This window comes from Heterocephalus glaber, unplaced genomic scaffold (assembly GCF_053883595.1).
Source record: "Heterocephalus glaber isolate CG9 unplaced genomic scaffold, H.glaber_assembly_v1.0 deba00001497, whole genome shotgun sequence".
NCBI lineage: Eukaryota > Metazoa > Chordata > Mammalia > Rodentia > Bathyergidae > Heterocephalus > Heterocephalus glaber.
The window spans coordinates 44,693,823-44,715,765 of NW_028258320.1; the positions used below are offsets into that span (position 1 = coordinate 44,693,823).

The 21,943-nt window shown below is 38.1% G+C and overlaps 1 protein-coding gene across 1 annotated transcript in view; it reads left to right on the forward strand.

Annotated features, from left to right (window-relative positions):
• Window positions 1-19,189, forward strand: part of LOC101710990 (cytochrome P450 2C5) — a 42,476-nt gene extending 23,287 nt beyond the window's left edge. Inside the window, exons 8-9 of the mRNA XM_004838551.4 lie at window positions 16,807-16,948; window positions 18,705-19,189. Coding sequence (XP_004838608.1) covers window positions 16,807-16,948; window positions 18,705-18,886 — 324 coding nt within the window. The 3' untranslated portion in view covers window positions 18,887-19,189. The remainder of the gene's footprint in view (window positions 1-16,806; window positions 16,949-18,704) is intronic.
• The last annotated feature ends 2,754 nt before the right edge of the window (window positions 19,190-21,943 follow it).

Here is a 21,943-nt window from a genome sequence, read left to right on the forward strand (position 1 = left end):
GGGATGAATCCCACTTGATCAGGGTGTATGATCTTCTTGATGATCTTCTGCATTCTGTTTGCCATTATCTTATTAAGGATTTTTGCATCTATATTCATTAGTGAGATTGGCCTATAGTTCTCCTTTTTGCTTGGGTCTTTCTCTGCTTTGGGGATCAAGGTGATGCTTGCTTCCAGGAATGAATTTGGGAGTATTGCTTCCCTTTCAATTTCATTGAAGAGTTTAAACAGCAGTGGCAGCAGTTCCTCTCTACATGTCTTGTAGAATTCTGCAGTGAAGCCATCAGGACCTGGGCTTTTCTTAGTTGATAAGTTTTTAATTACATTTTCAATTTCATTGGTTGATATTGGGTTGTTCAGAATTTTTAGGTCTTCTTCATTCAACTTTGGTAATTCATCTGTATCTAGGAATCTGTCCATTTCTTCTGTGTTTTCCATCTTATTGGTGTATAGGTTCTGGAAGTAGGTATTGATGATCCTCTGGATTTCTGCTGGATCTGTTGTAATTTCACCCTTTTCATTCCTAATTTCATGGATTTGGGCCTTTTCTTTCCTTTTTCTGATAAGGTTGGCTAAAGGTTTGTCAATTTTGTTGATTCTTTCAAAGAGCCAACCCTTGGCTACATTGATTTTTTGTATTGTTCTTTTAGTCTCCATTGCATTGATTTCTCCTCTGATCTTGATAATTTCCTCCCTTGTATGTGCTCTGAGCTTGTCCTGTTCTTCTTTTTCTAGAAGCTTGAGGAGCAGCATCAGGTTGTTTCATTGGGCTCATTCTGTTTTCCTAATATGTGTATTCACTGCTATAAATTTCCCTCATAAGACTTCTTTCATTGTGTCCCATAGATTCCAATACGTTGCATTGTCATTGTCATTTAATTGAAGGAACTGTCTGATTTCTTCTTTCATTTCCTCTGTGACTCATTGGTTGTTCAGAAGTGTGTTGCTCAATTTCTACGTGTTTATGAAATTTTTTGAGTTTCTTTTTCTATGGATCTCCAATTTCATTGCACTATGGTCTGATAATATACAGGGGATAACTTCAATTCCTTTGCACTTACTTAAATATATTCTGTGTGTGAGTATGTGGTCTATTTTTGAGAATGAGCCATGTGCAGCTGAGAAGAATGTGTATTCTGATTTTGTGGGGTGGAAGACTCTGTAAACATCTGTTAAGTTCATTTGTTCAAGAGTTCAATTGAGTTCTAGTATTTCATTACTTATTTTTAGTCTAGTTGATCTATCTGTGACAGTGGGGTGTTGAGGTCCCTCACTACAATTGCATTAGTGCATATATGACTTTTCATGTCTGTTAGTATTTGTTTTATATAGTTGGGTACACTAGTGTTTGGTGCATACATATTTATGATTGTCATCTCTTCCTCTTGGATTCTTCCCTTTACAAGGATGTAGTGTCCCTTTTCATCTCTCTTAATCAGTGTTGGTTTGAAATCTACTTGATCTGCAAAGAGGATAGCTATTCCTGCTTTTTCTCATGTTCCCCTTGCACGGAGTGTTGTTTTCCACCCTTTAACTCTCAGTCTATGAGTTTCATTTTGAATTGTGTTTCTTGTATGCAGCATATTGTTGGATTTTGCTTCTTGACCCATTCTGACAGTCTATTTCTTTTGATTGGTGAATTCAGACCATTAACATTGATGGTTATAACTAAATGTATTGACTTGTCATTGCCATGACTTCTTCTTTTTGTTGGGTTCTCCCTCTTTCCATTTAATTTCTTGTCATGCCAGATGGGTTCATTCTGCTTTACTTCCTGGAGTTGTGATCCTCAATGTCTGTTCCTAGAATATTGTGTAAAATTCTTTGGAGTGCTGGTTTGATATTCACAAAGTTCCTAAGGTGCTCTTTGTCATGGAAGTATCTTATTTCTCCATCCATTTTGAAAGATAGTTTTGCAAGGTACATCAATCTGGGTTGGAGGTTGTTTTCTTTTAGGGCTTGGAATATGTCACTCCAAGCTCTTCTTGCCTTGATGGTTTGTGTTGAGAAGTCTGCTGTGATTCTGATGGACTTTCCTTTGTATGTGATTTGTTTCTTTTCTCTGACTGCTTGTAGAACTTTATTCTTCTGTTGAGTTTCTGGAATCTTAACAATTATATGCCTATGTGTAGATGTTTTTTGATCAAGGCTATTTGGAGTCCTATATGCCTCACTTATCTGTATGTCAAGCTCTTTTCCCCTGCTTGGGAAGTTTTCTGCCATTATTTCTGTGAAGAGATTTTTTTATGTCATCTCCAACTCTCTCCTGTTTCTTCATTGAGCCCAATCAGTCTTATGTTATTCTTTTTTGCATCATCTAGCAGCTGCTGGATTGATTTCTCATGTTCCTTTATAATTTTGAAGTGATTTTTCTTTTCCTGGTCACTAATTGCAATCTTATCTTCTATATCTGAAATTCTGTCCTCACACTGGCTCATTCTGCTGTGTAGACTTTCAATGGAGATTTTCATGTCCTGGAAATCTATTTGTACCTGTTTTATGGATTCCATTTGTTTCTTATGTTGGGATTCCATCATGTTCCTCAGCTCCTCTCTAGATTTATTAATCATGTCTTGCACTAGGGGCACAATTTCTCCTGTTATCTGAGAAATTATTTCTGATTTCATTTTTTCCAGATCCCCTTTTGTTTTCAGTTCAGTGGGTCCAGGTGGTTGAGTATCAGAGTGTTCTATCTCATTTCCCTTTGTGGTTGCTGTAGGTGATCTAGAAGTCTGGTTTTGAGACTTATTTAAGTGTTTTCTCATTTCGACTGGGGGTTGGCTCTTGGCACCTGCACAGATTACCTCCTCTCAGCTGGGAGAGGTGGGACAGGGGAAGGGTGCAGCACTAGGGATGGTGGCCCAAAAGCCCTTTCCTCTGGGCTAGGAGCAGCAGGAGAGATGGTGACTTGGAAGTCCCTTCCTCTGGACCAGGAGCAGTGGGTTGGTGGCTCAGAAGTCCCTACCTCTGGGCCGGGAGCTGTGGGACTCAGTACCATGGTCTGGTCGTCCGGTGTCCTCTGCATCTTTGTAGTGTGGAACCAGGTGGCTGTACAGAGGAGTGGGGGGGGTGTCCAGTGGATTGTTGCTGGGGTGCCGGCTGATTCAGCTTGTTCTGCATGACTCATGACCTCAGTAGGGCGTGCACAGACCTGCCTATCTGCAGCAGGCTGATTCGGTGTGTTCCGTGAGACTGGCCTATTTCCTGCACTAGAGGTAGAATTCCAATCCTTTTAATGTCTTTATGTCTCGAGTCTGGCATAGTCCTATGATTCCCTTTAAATGTGGATTCGGCCCCAGCATTCTCCGGACTTGGTTGATTTCTTGATAGCAGCCATTCTTTGTGGGGTGAGGTGGAATCTCAGTGTGGTTTTCATCTGCATCTCTCGAATGACCAGTGATGTTGAACATTTTTTCATATATTTATTTGCTGTTTTTATATCTTGGTCTGAGAAATGTCTGTTCATTTTGGATGCCCATTTTTGAATTGGGTCTTTGAACTTGGGGGGGTCTGATTTTTTTCAGTTCTTTATATATTCTAAATAGTAGACCTTTGTCTGAGGTACAGCCACTAAAAATATCTTTCCACATTGTAGATTGTCTCTTAGCTCTGTTGGTGGTTTCTCTTGCAGTGCAGAAGCTTTTCAATATGATGAGATCCCAGTTGTTGATTCTTTCTGCTAGCTCCGGTGCTACTGAAGATTTGTTCATAAGGTCTTTTCCTATGCCAATGTCTTCAACAGTTCTGCCTAACTTATCTTCCAGCAAGTTTAGTGTTTCTGTCTTAATATTTATGCCTTTAATCCACTTTGATCTTAGTTTAGTGCACCGTGTTAGGTATGGGTCAAGTTTGAATTTTTGGCAGGTTGAAATCCAGTTTTTCCAACATCATTTATTAAATAGGCTATCTTTCCTGCAATGAGGGTTGTTGGCTCCTTTGTCAAAGATGAGGTGTATGAGTATGTCTGCAGTTGTTTCTGCATCTTCTACTCTATTCCACTGATCTTTGGGTATGTTTCTTTGCCAGTACCATGCTGTTTTTATCACAGTAGCTTTGTAGTATAGTTTCAAGTTGGGGATTGTAGCACCCTTAGCCAAGTCTCCATTGCCTAGAATTGCTTTTGATATTTTAGGTTTCTTCTGCTACCAAATGAATTCTTGGATTGTTTTCTCTAGTTCTGTGAAGTATATTGTTGGAATTTCAATAGGCATTGCATTAAATCTATATAGTAGTTTTGGAAGTATGGCCATTTTCACTATATTGGTTCTTCCTACCCAGGAACAAGGGATGTGTTTCCACTTTCTTGAATCCTCTTTGATCACTTTTTTCAGAGTGCTGTAGTTTTCAGTGTAGAGGTCTTTTGCTTCCTTTGTTAGGTTGATTCCTAGATATTTCATTTTTTTTGGATGCTATTGTAAAAGGAATTGTTTTCCGAATTTCTCTCTCAGTGAGTCTGTTATTTGTGTACAAGAAGGCTATTTTTTTTGAGTGTTGACCTTGTATCCAGCTACTCTACTGATCTGTCAATTAAGTCTACACGTCTTTTTTCTGAGCTTTTTTGGTCTTCTATGTAAAGTATCATATCATCGGCAAATAATGACAGTTTCACTTCTTCCTTTCCTATCTTTATTTGTTTTATTTCTTTCTCTTTTCTAATTTCTATGGCTAATGTTTCCAGAACAATATTAAACAGGAGTGGTGATAATGGACATCCTTGTCTTGTTCCTGATTGTAGCATGAAAGTTTTCAGTTTTTTGACCATTTAGTGTGATGTTGGCTGTTGGTTTTTCATAGATAGCCTTAATTAGGTTGAAATAAGGACCATCTCTTCCAATTTTCTGTAGGGTTTTATCATGAATGGGTGTTGGATTTTGTCAAATGCCTTTTCTGCATCTATTGAGATGATCATGTGGTTTTTGTCCTTGACTCTGTTAACATAATGTATTATATTTATTGATTTATGGATGTTGAACCATCCTTGAATCCCTGGGATAAATCTGACTTGGTCAGGGTGTATGATCTTCTTGATGACCCTCTGTATTCTGTTTGCCAGTATCTCGTTGAGGATTTTTGCATCTATGTTCATTAGGGAGATTGGTCTGTAGTTCTCTTTTAGGACTGGGCCTTTCCCTGGTTTGGGGATCAACATATCACTTGCTTCCAGGAATGAATTTGGAAGCCTTGCTTCCCTTTCAATTTCCTTGATGAGTTTAAAGAGTATTGGCAATAGTTCTTTAAATGTCTTGTAGAATTCAGCAGTGAAGCAATCAGGACCTGGGCTTGTCTTTTTTGGTAAGCTTTTTATTACATTTTCAATTTCACTCATTGTTATTGGGGTGTTTAGAATTTCTATATCTTCTTCATTTAATTTTGGCAATTCATATGTATCTAGGAATCTGTCCATTTCTTCTGTGTTTTCCATTTTATTAGAGTACACCTTCTCAAAGTAGGTATTGATGATCCTCTGGATTTCTGCTGGATCTGTTGTGGCTTCAACTTTTTAGTTCTTAGTTGCATGGATTTGATCCTTTTCTTTCCTTTTTTTGATAAGATTGGCTAAAGGTTTATTGATTTTATCTATCCTTTCAAAAAACCAACTCTTTGATTCATTGATTTTTTTGTATTACTCTCTTAGTCTCCATTGCATTGATTTCTGCTCAGATCTTTATAATTTCCTTTCTTGTATGAGCTTTGGGTCTGTTATGCTCTTCTTTTTCTAGGAGCTTAAGGTTCTGCATTAGGTTATTTAACTGAGTTCTCTCTGTTGTCCTAATATGGGCATTCACTGCTATGAATTTCCCATGTAGAACTGCTTTCATTGTGTCCCATAGATTCCTGTATGTCGTACTGGCATTATCATTTACTTGTAGAAACTGTCTAATTTCTTCTTTAATTTCCTCTATGACCCATTGCTTGTTCAGGAGGGTGTTATTCAATTTCCATGTGTTTGTGGGCATTTTGTGGTTTCTTATGTTATTGATCTCCAATTGTATTGCACTTCAGTCTGATAATATACAGGGGATAACTTCAATTGTTTTACATTTACTTAGATATGTCCTATGAGCTAGCATGTGATCTATTTTGGAGAATACCCCTGTGCAGCTGAAAAGAATGTGTATTCTGATTTTGTGGGGTGGAACACTCTATAAACATCTATTAAGTCCATTTGTTCAACAGCTTGGTTGAGTTCTAGAATTTCATTGTTAATTTTTTTTTCTATTTGATCTATCTATTTGTGATAGAGAGGTGTTGAGGTCCCCCCACTACAAATGTATTAGTGCTTATTTGGTTTTTTATGTCCATTAATACTTGTTTTATATAGTTGGGGGCATTCATATTTGGTGCATATATATTTAGGATTGTCATCTCTTCCTCTTGGATTATTCCCTTCACAAATATGTAGTGACCGTCTTTGTCTCTCTTAATTAGTTTTGGTTTAAAATCTACTTTGTCTGCAAATAAGATTGCTATGCCTGCTTTCTTCTGGGTTCCTGTCGCATGGAGAACTGTTTTCCATCCTTTTACTTTCAGTCTATGGATTTCCTTTTGAGTTAGGTGTGTTTCTTTTATTCAGCATATTGCTGGAATTTGCTTCTTAATCCATTCTGCCAGTCTATTTCTTTTGTCTGGTGAATTGAGGCCATTAACATTGATAGTTATAATTGAGAGATATTGATTCATCCTTGTCATGATGTTTTAATGTTGTTTGCTCTTTTATTTCTTATTTTCCCCCCTTTCACTTTAGTGTCTTACCTTGCATGGTGCCTTCTCTCTGTTGGGCCACATGGAGTTGTGATCTTCATTGTCTTTTTCTAGGATATTGTTTAAAATTTTTGGAGCGCTGGTTTGGTGTTCATGAAATTTCTCAGGTGTTCTTTGTCATGAAAGTATTTAATTTCCCCATGGATTTTGAAAAATAATTTTGCTGGATACAGGAATCTAGGTTGGAAACTATTTTCTTTTAGGGCTTTAAATACTTCACACCAGGCTCTCCTTAATTTAAGGGTTTGTGTTGAGAAGACTGCTGTGATTCTGATGGGCGTTCCTTTGTAGGTAGGTGATTTGTTTCTTTTCTCTGTCTGTAGAATTTTGTTCTTCTCTTGGGTTTCTGGGATCTTGACTATTATATGTCTAGGTGTAGATTTTTTTTGGTTATGGCTAGTTGCAGTTCTATATGCCTCAATTATCTGTTGTCCAATTCTCTACCTCTGTCTGAGAAGTTTTCTAGTATTACTTCTGTGAACAATTTTTTTATGTCAGTTGTATTTTCTTCTGTTTTTTCATGGACTCCTCTCAGTCTTATGTTTTTCTTCTTTGCATCATCTAGCAGCTATTGGATTGATTTCTCATAGTCCCTTACTATCTTTTAGAGGCCTCTCTTTTCATCATCCTTAACCACAATCCTGTCTTCTATATCTGATATTTTGTCTTCAGATTGTCTTAGTCTGCTCTGCATGCTTTCAATGGAGTTTTTAATCTCCTGAATATCTGTTTGAATCTGTTTCATGGATTCCATTTCTTTCTTACGCTGGGCATTCATGGCTACTAGCATATTTCTGAGCTCATCTGTTTTATTGATCTGTTTCTTTTCTAGAGACTCTAATTATGTCTTTCATTCTGCTCACCATTTCTGTAGTTATCTGGGAAATTATTTCTGTTTTAAATTTTTCTAGAACCTCATTCATCTGTTTTGTTACTTCTTGTGCTATCAGTTCAGGGTGTCTAGGTTGTTGGTTATCAGACTTTTCCACCTCGTTTGCCCCAGAAATTGCCTTTTGTGGGGTGTAAGCCTGAGTTTGTGACTTGCTTAAATGTCTTCTGATTTTTGTTTTTGATACTGTCAATTATGTCAATGAGTCTCAGTAAGCCAGTCACAGACCCATGAGACTGAGACACAGTTCTGGCTGCAAGTCCCAAACTGAGCTCCCTGTCCTCCTGCAGGGTTAAACTTTGCAAAGTTTTATTACAGGTTCTAGGTCTCTTTCTCCTAAACATTGTCCAGGTTCAAATGGGAAGTGAGGATCCCTCCAACTTACCAAATATGGTGGTCTGGTGTGCCTATATTTCAGAGATTCCCTTCACTTTTGCAGTGGGCTTCAGTTTTCATCAAGGAACCTAAGAGAGGCCCTCTCTCTGTTGTTCACTTCTACAACCAAGGCCTTTATGTACCCCTGTGCCCCTGCAGTGTGGAACCAGTCAGCTGCACAGCCAAAAGGCCAGAGGCAGACGAGGGGTGGCAGGCAGCTCACTGTGGTTACAGGTGCCTGAGCAGCCAAACCTGTGGCCTGTGGGCCTGGCCAGGGGTCTTCAAGGTCTCCTGGATCCAAGTGGGCAGGGCAAGCTGGATGGAGCAGGGCACAGCCACCCCCATCTGACTGCAAGGCCAAACCTTCAGCCAGCAGGCCTACCTGGAGGGGGGGTTCTTCATGAAAATTGACAACTTCTATGCAGAAACAACTCCAGACACACTCAGCCACATCACCTTTGACAAAGGAGCCAAACACCCTTTCTGGAGGAAAGATAGTCTCTTTAATAAATGGTGCTGGAGAAATTGGGTTTCAACTTGCCAAAGACTAAAATTAGACCTATATCTCTCACCATGCACTAAGCTAAAATCAAAATGGATTAAAGATCTAAATAGAAAAACAGAAACGCTGAACTGGCTGGAACAGAGGTTAGGTAGAACTCTTGAAGACATTGGGGTAGGAAAAGACTTTATGAACAACACCTCAGTTGCCCGTGAACTAGCACAAACAATCAACAAGTGGGATCTCTTTTTACTAAAAAGCTTCTGCACAGCAAGAGAAACCACCAGCAGTGTGAAGAGACAACCCACAATGTGGGAAAAAATTTTCACCAGTGGTCCCTCAGACAAAGGTCTACTATCTCGAATCTATAAAAAGCTTTAAAAACTCAGACCTTCCAAATTAAAAACCCCAATCCAAAAATGGGCAAGTGAAATGAACAGACATTTCTCACAGAAAGAAGTAGACATGGCAAACAAACATATGAAAAAATGTTCAACATCACTGGTCATTCAAGAGATGCAAATGAAAACAACACTGAGATTCCACCTCACTCCAGAAAGAATGGCTGCTATCATGAAATCACCCAATAGCAAATGATGGTGGGGCTTTGGGGAAAGAGAAACCATGCTCCACTGCTGCTGGGAGTGTAGACTTGTGCAACCACTGTGGAAATCAGTATGGAGATACCTCAGAGAACTAGGACTGGAAGTCTCATTTGACCCTGCTATTCCCCTGCTGGTAATCTTCCCAGAAGAATTAAAAGAATCATACCACCATGATATATGTGCACCCATGTTCATAGCAATACAGTTTGTAATAGCTAAAACTTGGAAACAGCCCAAATGCCCATCAACTGGAGACTGCACCAAGAAAATGTGTTTTTTTTTTATAAAATGGAGTACTACTCAGCCATAAAAAATGAGAAATTAGAGACATTTATTGCTAAATGGATGCCCATTGAGAAGATACTCTTAAATGAAATAAATAGGACACGCATGTGTCAATACTAAATAGTTTCTCTAGGGTGAGAAACTGAAAATATAAATAAGGACTAAAAGGTATAATAGATAATGTGAAATAGGAAGAAAATGGTCAAAGGAGAGGGAGAAATGAGAGGGGTAGGGGAAAGCAATGAAGGGAATGGAATTAATATGAGAAAATGAAAAAATGGAAACAAAGTCTTTGTAAATAGAGAGGGATGGAGGGGGTGAAGGGAGGTCAGGGGAAGGGGGAAAAATAAGAACCATGAGAGTATGTAAAGATGCATATCTCCAATGATGAATGTCATTATATTGTACACCTAAAATGTATCAATAAAAGGATATACAAAAAAAACACAAAATCGACAACTTCTAAGAAGTATCTTGGAAGACAAATTAATGAAACTGACTCTGGAGGAAATATAAAATTTGAATAGCACCTATTAAAGAAAGTATATTCCTAGCTTGAAAACCTACCCATATGACAACAACAGGCTCATATATATTTTAACTGATGAATTATATCAAACATTTAAAGCAGAAAAAAGAAGGAGTACTTCTCTCCTCATTTTAGGAAATCAGCATTACTAAATACTAAAACTGGATAAAGATAATAGAAGAAAAATGTAGGAACATAGAAAAAATTTTTTTAACAAAACAAACTATTAGAAGTCAGATCTGGCAGTATGTAGAAAGTGGTTTTATTATAGGAATGGCAGTGTTGGTTCAACATTGGAAGATCCACCCCTAAAAGTCATCATTTTAACAGAGGAAAGGAAAAATCCATATGATCCTGTCAGTAGTTGCAGAAAAAGTATTGGACTAAATTCTACAGCTGTTCATGGTAAAAGCTATCAAGAGACTAGAAACAGAACAGAACCTTCTTGATGGAGAAGACATGTACTCAGTACTTCAGCAAAAACACTTTCTATGAATGGAAAAGATACAATGTTTTCTCCTCAAGGTGAGGAACAAGGGCAGATATACATACTCTTAGTCTGTCCATTAAACTTTGAAACATAGGTCAAAACCACAATAGTCTGGCAATAAAGACAAACAATTAGCATAGGATTGGCAAGGTAGAAGTTAAGTCTTTATATGTAGATGAAATGATCATCTACATAGAAAACACTAAGAAATCTCTAGGAGCCCCTAGAACTTATATTTGAATTTAGCATGATTAGAAAACACAAGGTATATATAAAAATTCAGGCTTGTGTATACTTTCTATAAATGAAGAATTGGATATTGAAATTTAAAACTTATGTAGGAGTACAATTGACCTAGAAAAGCAAAAAGAAAAAAAAAACAATGTTGGAGGACATTTATTACCTAGGTTTTTTTTTTGTACTGGGGATCATATTCAGGACCTTGTGCTTGTGAGGCAGGCGGCAGAACCACTGAGCTAAATCTCTCACCCTTATCACTTAATTTTAAGTCTTCCTCAGTATTGGCAAAAGGAAAGACATAAAGGTCATTGAAATAAAACAGAAAATCTGGAAATAGAACCACACATATATGGTCCACTGAGTTTTGAAAGATTATTTAACATTAATATTTTATAGAACATAAACTGAACTCAAGAGCAGAGGAAAAGATAGTGTTTTCAGTAAATGGTACTAGAATACCTGTTATCTGTATGTAAAAAATTATCTCAACCTTTTATTTCCATGCATAAGGATAACTTGAAAGGATCTATGAACCTAAATATGAAAGACTAAAACTTTAAGAAGAAATAATAAGGGAAAATGTTCATGAATTTAGAGTAGGCAAGAATTTCCTAGGATACAAAACACATGATGATTTAAAATGAAATTTAAAATGATTTGAAAGAAAAAAATTGATAAATGAGATTCCATCAAAATTTGGAACTTTAAATGACATCATTAAGAAAAGGAAAAGTAGTCCTTAAACAGACTATATTTATCATACATATAACCCATGGCCAGAATATATAAAGAACTCTTACAGCTCATTAATAGACAACTCAATTAAAAAGTAGACACAAGAAGATGATAAATAGCCAGTACATCACAAGGAAAGGTGTGCAACACTAGAATCAGAAAAATACTAATCAGTACATTAACAAGATCATATTATACACTCATTAGGGAGATGAAGTTAAAAGTTTTAAAAGAACAGATGTCAACTTATGTGTGAACCAGTTTGAACTTTCAAATACTGCTACTGTGAATCTACAATGATAAAACCATTTTGGAAAACAATATAGAAATTACTTGTATTACTGTTAAGAACCCAAAATTCTGTTCTTGAGTTTTTACTTTACATACAAGTTGACTATTCCTTATCTGAAATTCTTGGGACCAGAAGTGTTTCAGATTTTGATTTGAAAACCACTTGATCTGCAAAGAGGATAGCTACTCCTGCTTTTGGGGGGGTTCCTGTCACATGGAGCATTTTTTTTTACCACCCTTTAACTTTCAGTCTCTGAGATTCTTTTTTAATTAAGTGTGTTTCTTCTATGTAGAAGTGTGTTTAATTAATTAATTAAGTTTAATTAATGTGTTTAATTTAATTAATTAAGAGTGTTTCTTCTATGTAATTGTGTTTCTTCTATGTATATTTAATTAAGTGGGTTTCTTCTATGTAAGTGTGTTTCTTCTATGTTGTCTTCTATGTGTGTTTCTTCTATTATTGGATCTTGCTTCTTGACCCATTCTGCCAGTCTATTTCTTTTGAATGGTGAATTGAGACCATTAACATTGATGGTTATAACTGATACGTATTGACTTATCATTGTCATGACTATTTCTGTCTGTTGGATTGTCCCCCTTTGCATTTAATTTCTTGTTGCGCCCAAAGGATTCACTCTGCTGGCCTTCTTGGGGTCGTGACCCTTGTTGTCTTTTCCTAGGATATTGTCTAAAAGTTTTTGGAGTGTTGATTTGGTATTCATGAAGTTCCTAAGGTGCTCTTTGCCATGAAAGTATCTTATTTCTCCATCAATTTTGAAAGATAGTTTTGCAGGGTACATCAATCTGGGTTGGAGGCTGTTTTCCTTTAGGGCTTGAAATACATCACTCCAAGCTCTTCTTGCCTTGAGGTTTTTGCATTGAGAAGTCTGCTGTGATTCTGATGGGCTTTCCTTTGTATGTGATTTGTTTCTTTTCTCTAACTGCTTGTAGAACTTTGTTCTTCTGTTGGGTTTCTGAAATCCTAACTATTATATGCCTATGTGTAGATTTTTTTGATCAAGGCTAGTTGAACTCCTATATGCCTCACTTATCTGAATGTCAAGTTCTTTTCCCTTCTTAGGAAGTTTTCTGCTATCACTTCTTTGAAAAGTTTTTTATGTCATCTGTACTCTCTCCTGTTTCTTCATTGACTCCCATCAGTCTTATGTTATTCTTTCCATCATCTAGCAGCTTCTGGATTGATTTCTCATGGTTCATTACAATTTAGAAAAAATTTTTCTTTTCCTAGTCACTAATTGCAATCTTATCTTCTGTATCTGAAATTCTGTCCTCACACTGGCTCATTCTGCTGCATAGACTTTCAATGGGGTTTTTAATCTCCTGGAAATCTGTTTGTATCTGTTTTGTGGATTCCATTTCTTTCCTATGTTGGGATTCCATCATGTTCCTCAGTTCCTCTATTTTTTTATCTGTGTTGTCTCTAAATTTATTAATCATGTCTTGCACTATGGGCACAATCTCTGCTGTTATCTGAGAAATTATTTCTGATTTTTTTCCAGATCTTCTTTTGTTGCCAGTTTAGGGAGTCCAGGTGGTTGAGTATCATATTGTTCTACCTTGTTTCCCTTTGAGGTTGCTTTAGGGGATCTGAAAGTCTGGTTTTGAGTCTTGTTTACATGTATTTTCATTTTGCTGGGGTGGGGGTGGGGTGCTGCTGGCACCCATGTGGCTCACCACCTCTGCCCTGGGAGAGGTGGAATGATGGCCTGGGAGCTTTCTCCTGGCCTCTGGGTATGGCTCACCTTCTCTGTGCTCAGATCAGGGGAATGTCAGCCAAGGGGCCTCCCCCTGGGTGCTGGGAATGGCTCACATCCTCTGTACTGGGAGTGGTGGAGTGGTGGCCTGGGAGCCTCTTCCAAGGCACTGGGATTGGCTCATCTCCTCTGTGGTGGCAGTGGTGGAATGGTGGCCTGGGAGCCTCCTCCTGGGTGCTGGGCTGTTTTAGCTTTTATGTTTAGATCATAATGGATTTTGATTTAAGTTTTGTTTATTGTGTAGAGGGATTGTGATACTTCACACATTCTAATCAATTCCAAGTATTTTTAAAGACCTTTTGAAAATACGACTATTTTCTAGCTTATGAAACATTCTCATGAATTACTTCTTTAAAAGTATTCAATGGAATAGATTTAAAGCATGCTTATAAACCATTTAGATGATAGTTTAGGAGATTAAAAGTTTCTTACTTTTGAATTAATAATTTGAAGAAACCACCAACAGAGCTAAAAGACAACCTACAATATGGGAAAAATTTTTTAGCAGCTGTACCTCAGCAAAGGAATACTATCTAGAATACATAAAGAATTGAAAAAAATCAGACCCCCCAAAATTCAAAGACCCAATTCAAAAATGCGCATCTGAAATGAACAGACATTTCTCAGACAAGGAAGTAAAAGCAGCAAACAAATATATGAAAAAATGTTCAACATCACTGGTTATGTGAGAGATGCAGATGAAAACAACACTGAGATTTCACCTCAACCCAGAAAGAATGGCTGCTATCAAGAAATCAACAAATAACAAATGGTGGTGGGGATGTGGGGAGAAAGGAACCCTTCTCCATTGTTGGTGGGAGTGCAGACTGGTGCAACCACTGTGGAAATCAGTAGGAAGATACCTCAAACAACTAGGACTAGAGGTCCCATTTGACCCAGCTATTCCCCTGCTGTATATCTTCCCCAAAGAATTAAAAGAATCATACTACAGTGATATATGTACATTCATGTTCATACCGGCACAGTTTATAATAGCTAAAGCTTGGAAGCAGCCCAAGTGCTCATCAACTAGAAGCTGGATAAAGAAAATGTGTTTTTTTAAATAAAATGGAGTACTACTCGGCCATAAAGAATGAAAAACTAGACTCATTTATAGCTAAATGGATGCATATTGAGGCCATACTCTTAAGTGAAATAAATAGGATACACATGTGTAAATACCGAAGTTTCTCTAGTGTGAGAAACTGATAGTGTAAACAAGAGTTAAAATGAATAATTGATCATTTCAAATAGGAAAAAGCGTCCAAAGATGAAGGAGTGAAGTGAGGGGAAGGGGAAAGGAAAAGAGGGAAAGGAAAAACTATGAGAAAAGAAAAAAAATGGAAATGCAATCTATGTAAATAGAGAAGGGTGGAGGGGGTGAAGGGCGCACAGGTAATGGGAAAAAAAATAAGAACCAAGATACATCATGTACAGGTACAAACACCCATTGATAAATGTAAATGAATTGCATACCTAAAATGTACCAATAAAATGTACCAATAAAATTAATTTAAAAAAATTTGAATCTAAGTCAATGGAAGTGTGTATATGAGTACTTTATCTCGTGTCTGCTGGTGTACTCTTCAGACTTTGGGACATCATCCTATGAACAAAGGCTTTCCTCTGCTTTGCAGTAACAGTAACCACATTCAAGACTTTTCATTGACACAGTAATGTTATAGAATATATAGCCTACATGTAGATGTTTCTGATAGTTCTAGAATAATCTTTGTAGCTTTTTTCTTTTGCAGTGCAATGTCCACTCAAGAAACAGGCAAATACAGTGGTTGTCTTGTTCCATTAGACCTTTTTATCAAGAATGAATGGTTCCCTGACTTTTTTTCTTTCAGTTTCTAAACCTTACTGAAGAGTCTAGGCCAGCACTTATGTAAAATGCCCCCTAGGCTGATTTTTGTGTAACTATTTTCTAAAGATTAGATGTTAGTTATTAAATTGGCATGAAAACCACAGAGGTGCTGAATATGTAATATTGAGTCACACTGGTGATGTGGGGACACTAATTTCACTTAATGTTGATATTGGTTATGCTAATTTCTCCCTGTAATAAGGGGACATTTTCATTGCATAATTTGTGTCTTATATGTTATTAGTAAAAAGCTATGGTAGAATATTTTTTAAAAATGTGAACTCTTTCACCCTAAATTATTCACCCACCTGTTAACATTAATCTATGATCCTTCAAATGACCCGAGGTTATATTTCTTTATGGCAGAGTAGCACTTCATGATGGGTAAATACCCTATTTTTTTATCCATTCATTTGTTGATACATATATATGCTGCTTCCAAGATTTAGCTATTGTGAATTGTGCTGTTGTAAACATGGGTACCCATATATCACTATAATATAATGTCTAACTTTTTTGAGAAGTTGCACAGAAGGGAAGTACATAGGTCAATTTCTATTTTTACTTCTTAGAGAAATCTCCATACTGATTTCCATCAAGGTTGTACTAGTTTACATTCCCACCAACAATATAGAAAATATCTTTAATCCCTGCAGCAAAACCAACACTCATTATTCTTTAATTGCCAATCTTTCTGGTGTAAGAAGAAATATTTGTGTTTGGTTTGGTTTTTTGATACCAGGGATCAAACTCAGAACCTTGCACTTGTGAGGCAGGCACATACTAGTATTATTTTAATTTGCAATTCTCTAATGACCTGAAATGTTGAACATTTTTCCTAAGTGTATTATCCATTTGTACTTCCTCTGAGAAGTGTCCATACATTTTACTTACCCACTTTTTGATCGTGTCTTTTATTTTGGATGTTCTAATTTTTTTTAGTTCTTTAAATATTCTAGATATTAATGCCCTATCAGAAGAATAGCTGGCAAAATTTCTTTCCCATTCAATACTTTGCCTCTTCATTCCATTAATTATAGATGGTTATTCATAAAAGTTCTATGAACAGATATTCTGGATATTTCACATTAGAACAAGGCTTCCATTTGGAATAATAATCCACATAAAATATATGAATATTAAAGTGATGAACTAGAGAAGTAACAGGCACCAGTGTCCAAGCTGGGTGATGAGAAAAAAGAAAAGTATCAGAACTCATGACACCAAATACCCAGTTACTTGGGTCATCAAATGCTATTGGAATACATAATAGCAAGGTCACTGTCCTCAAAGTCATCCTTGTTTGTCACATCATCTATCTGGCTGGAAATAATACTGGTTCTCTTGGGACATGGTTTCCTCAGTTATAAATCAAAAGACTGAAGTATGTGATTTTCTTTGTATCTTTCATCTGCATGACTTCTGTATAACTTGGCTTGTCTGTGTCTGTTGTTTCCAGGGCACAAACATATTAATATCATTGACATCTGTGCTACATGACAATAAAGAATTTCTAAGACCTGAGACTTTTGACCCTGGACACTTTCTAGATGACAATGGCAAGTTTAAAAAAAGTGACTACTTCATGCCTTTCTCAGCAGGTAATAGAAATTCATTTCCCTGTATGCATCAAGAGACAGATACTTTTTTGAGATCAGTTGAAACTTACATGGTGCCTTCTGTTTGTCTGGCCAAATATCTGTACATGATGAACAGACTCACTTCCAATGCCCAAGAACTTCTTTGCTCATGATACATTGTCATTGTTGGGTGGGGCTTCAATTTGTTGATCAATCTCTTTCATGTTACAAATACTAGAGTGTAGGTTGTTTGTATTCTCTTTTATTTATATGATGTAGGTACCACCATCTCTTCCAAGAAAGGAATACTCTATAAAACTTTTGTCACTCACAAGAGTGATCTAACTCTACATGTGATTGTCTTCTATGTGATGTTGTTGCTCACACACTAGAACTAGCTATGAATATAGCATTCTCCTAAAGAACAGAGTAGTACCAAGAGCCTCACACTCAGGAAAGCAGATGAATAAATAGTTCATTGCAATATTAGCGCTATGAGAGAATTAAGCACAGGTTCCTATGGAGAGTGCTTGTGGGAGAGAAGATGACAACTTCCTGTACTCTCATACCTCAGTGTAAGACATACAATCAAGCAAGCAATATGGTAATACCATAAATTATTATGCAAGATACATAAAAAGATGCAAAAAGTAGGAAAGTAGGAAGGGCAGAGTATTTTTTTTTCTTTTTGATACCAGGGATTGAACTCGGGACCTTGTACTTGAGAGGCAGGCACCAGAACCACTGAGCTAAATCCCTGGCCCAAGGCAGAGTATTTTTAAGGAAGTGATAAAGCAAAAAAAAAAAAAAAGGGTCCTGTTCTTAGTCAAGAATGTCTGATTTGCCCTCAAATAACCTTGGGGTCATAGAAGCACTGGGGATGTGTCCTTCCTTCCTCACCTTACAATAACAGCCCCCTACACTTCTTGCAGTCATGATCTTGACTCCTGATTGTTGGATCTCCACCCTTGCAGGCTGTGTGCTAAAACCCCCTCATTTACTCAGTGTCTTTTGATGTTTTCTTTATACCTAGCACTGTAGATCCCATACTTGCAAAGAGTTCTTTTCAGAAATTCATATTTCAACATTTTAACACAGTATAAGAATAAAAATAAGTATAAATTTATGATTGCAGGTGACCTATGCCTCAAGGAATATGAGTGTATTGTTGAGGAAATGCAGAAAAGTAGGAATTTATTGCCTGAGGGTCTAAAAATGAAGGTTCAGAGGAAAAGAAATTTGACATTTATATGATGTTGTATGAAAAGGTTCAAATTAACCTAAAGGAATACCATGCTGTAACACTGGAAACTTCATGGCATGGGGCAGTTTAATCAAAAGTATGTATATCTAGTCTTGTAAATACAGTATGTGGTCAGTACAAGTGTTACAAAGTGACAGAATGCAAAATGCTCCTGATGATTAGACTAAAAACAAGGGGCACAAGAAAAGTGGATGGTTTTCTAGAAAAACAAAGGTATAAACTTGAAATGTCCAGAAAATTTATAATGTAGGAATATTTAGTATAGTGTGGGCATGAAGCTAGTACTCAATACATATTTTTTAATCATATATGACATTTAATTCAGTTCATATGTTATATATGTGTTTTGTCTATTTGCATATCTAGTTGTCCAACCATCCATCTATCCATCCATCCATCTATCCATTCATCTAGTTATCTATCCATCCATCCATTCTTCCTTCTTTCCTTGCTTCTCATACACAGTGGCAGTTACATATGAGGAATAACTATACTATTTTTTTCTATTTTCAGGAAAACGTATTTGTGTGGGAGAGGCCCTGGCCCGCATGGAGCTGTTTTTGTTCCTGACTACCATTTTACAAAATTTTAATCTGAAATCAGTGGTTGATCCAAAGAATCTTGATATCACTCCAGTTGTCAATGGATTGACTTCTGTCCCACCCTCGTTCCAGCTCTGCTTCATTCCTGTCTGAAGAAGAGAAGACTGCCTAGCTGTTTCTGTGCTGTCATCTGCTATCCCCTCCATTGGAGCACAGACTACTTCCTTCCTCCATTAAGAATGGCTTCACTGATCTCTCCTTTCCCACTTCCCCATGCAATCAAGATCCAAGGAACATCCAAAGTCCATTTTGTAGAGTTTCATTGTTTACTGCACGAATAATGATGGTATTTCCTATATTCATTGACTACTCCAAGTGTTGATGCTTATGTAATGCTAAACTATTGATATGTTATCTCTACTAAAAAGTAAAATATTTTCTTCTACAAATTCAGAATCATTGCTTTTCAAGATGCTTTTAATAATAAGCATGTTTAATTGCCAGTTCTATGTACAAATTTTTTTTGTTCACAATGGAGGTAAACAGAAATTATAACCCCGAAGGACCACCTCATATGGATAACTATGAAAAGCATAAAAGGGAAGATGTTAGAAAAGCTTTCTGGCTCATGTCCTTATGATAAGAGCATGATTTCTGGTTAGAGGTCAACACCACTCATGAGATGCTGGGAAGACACTCATCAAGGTCCATAGGCACTCAGATGTGGATAGGGGCAAAACTAACCACAGGAAGACAACTTGATGGAGAAGCCCATTAGTTAAATTCAAATAACAGGGGTTTTTAGAATAAGAAGGAGGATTGAGTCTCAATCCAGGTACTGCTTGGAGCCCAGGTCTGGTGAACACTCCACTTTGAGAAAAGTTCCAATCCTTCTGAGGGATCAAACCAAGTCAGAACCTACTGCCAGTCTCTGATTGGTGCCTGGCCTATGAGTCACCATCCAGTGCTCATCTCTCTTAACTTTCCTCCCACTGGGAGACAGAATCCAGTGAATGAGACATTTGCAAGAGAAAGCTCTCCCAGATCAGGGTACTAAGGAAAGCAAAAACCGGAGAATCACTCCAAGGGTAGTGACAGTTAAGATCAGAGATTTTCGGAGACACAGAGAAAGACACAATTATAGTTAGGGATCCAGAGCTAGGCATTGAGGAATCTAAGAGATAGTGATAATCACAAGGGCCTGCAGTGGGTAAAAGCAGCAGGATCCAGAGATGGATAAAAGACTAGACCAATGTCTCAGTAGTCTTCCACCACATCCTAAATTCCACTGAGCTCTGCATTTGTGTAGGCTCCCTCCCACTGCACCCAAAACTACTGAGCTCTGTGCCTGTGTGAACAATGTCCACTGCCTCCCTAAACACTACTGAAATCCAAGCAGAAGGGCTCTCTTCTGACAAGTTCTAAATACCACTGAATTCATGAGCTGGAAAGAGACTCTTGTGTGGCACAGACAAAAAAAAAATGTTGCAGTACAGAAAGCCAGAGAGGGGTGATATGGTCAGAAAGATTAGCACAACACAGAAAGCCAGAGAAGAGTTATGTAAAAGCAAGAGTTGATATGGCCAACTCAGCCAGAATGGCATAGAAGAAACAGATATAAGCAGCCACAGGGTTATTGAGTAGAAAGCAGGATAGAGATTAGGAAAGCGACTCCAAAGAACAGCAGAAGTCTGGGTACCAGACCAACGCTGCTCTGCTCAACTTCACCCATACAGTGGATGAGGCCAGGTCATAAGAGAGAGGCAAAAACCTTCAGCTAGTCTTCCTCACAGAAGGGGAGCTGAAACCTAGCAGAACTCTACCTTCAAGAAAAGTGAGAGTTTCATTGGTTTCTTGGTGCCTTTTGTCTAGGTGCTCCACTCCCCAATAGATAAGAGAATAATAAGTCATTGGTGGCAAACCAGCTCAAGCACTGGATGACACATCTAACCTCCCATCCACATACACAGAGAACTGGAGCTCAGCATTCTCCCTTCCTCCTGCAAAGGTTGCAAAGTCTCTTCATTTTTGAACTAATGGGGAAGACCATCCTAGTCAAATGTAGACTGGAGTATAAAAAATACTGAGAGGTTTATTTATTTTAGTATTCTTTAAGTTTCCCCTCCCCCCTTTTATCTGCTATTATTTTTTGAAATAGATATAGAGGAGAGTCCACATGCTAGTAAAAGCATAGGAATGAGGCCAAGGATTTAGCTCAGTGGTTCCGCCGCCTGCCTCGCAAGCACACGGTCCCAAGTTCGATACCTGGTATTGAAAAAAACCAAAAAAGCATAGAATTGTAAGTTATTGGTCTTACCAAGCTACACTAGAATTTTGCATGCCAAGTGTTGTTTCATAGGACTAACTAAATTAGCTATTTGTTTTAATCATAAATTTTTCTCAGTCTTCCTGTACCCTCTGCCACATTCTATTTAAACTCCCTTCTTTCTTTTTACTTACTTTTCTCTTATACCTTCTTTTTTTTTTTTTTTTTTTGACCTTTCCCTCCAGTTTTATTAAGTATGCGACAGAAAGGTGGACAAGTGTCCAGGCGGCCTTTGCTCTTCCGGGGTCTTGCACGGTGGTCGGCGGGTGTGGCTTGGGTCCAGGGCAGAGAGAGGAGCGCGTTCCCGGCGCTTAGGGGCCACCAGGCGGCGCCCTGGGTCCCGCGGGGTGCAGTCAGTCCGAGTCGCAGAAGCAGTCTGAGTGGGCTTCTGAGTGGAGGTCGGAGTCCTGGTCGGGGTCCGGGTCGGGGTTGGGATCTGAGTCCTGGTCCAGGTCGCGGTGGAGGTTGCGGTGGCGGAGGCAATAGGAGACTCAGTGCTGGTCTGAGTGGGCGTCCGAGTCGCGGTTGCTGTTGGAGTCCTGTTTGGAGTCCTCTTTGAGATCCAGAGCGGAGTCAAGGTCAGGATCGGTGTGGGGACGGGTATCTGGATCGGAGTGGAAGTCGGCGGCTTCGCAGTCCTGGTCGCAGTCAGCGTCCGAGTTGCCGTCGGTCCTGGTCTGAGTCCTGGTCGCGCTCTGGGTCGGGGTCGGGGTCAGGGTCGGAGTCTCCAACCAGGTAGTTATCCAAATGAGAAAACTACAAGCCACCTTCTGTATTACCCTGGTCTTCAGTGATCACCTAATCCTGTGGATTGTCTGCTTAACATTACTCAAATCTCCATCTGTTTTCCACTATTGATGCCTTTACCCAAATTCCTATTTTGG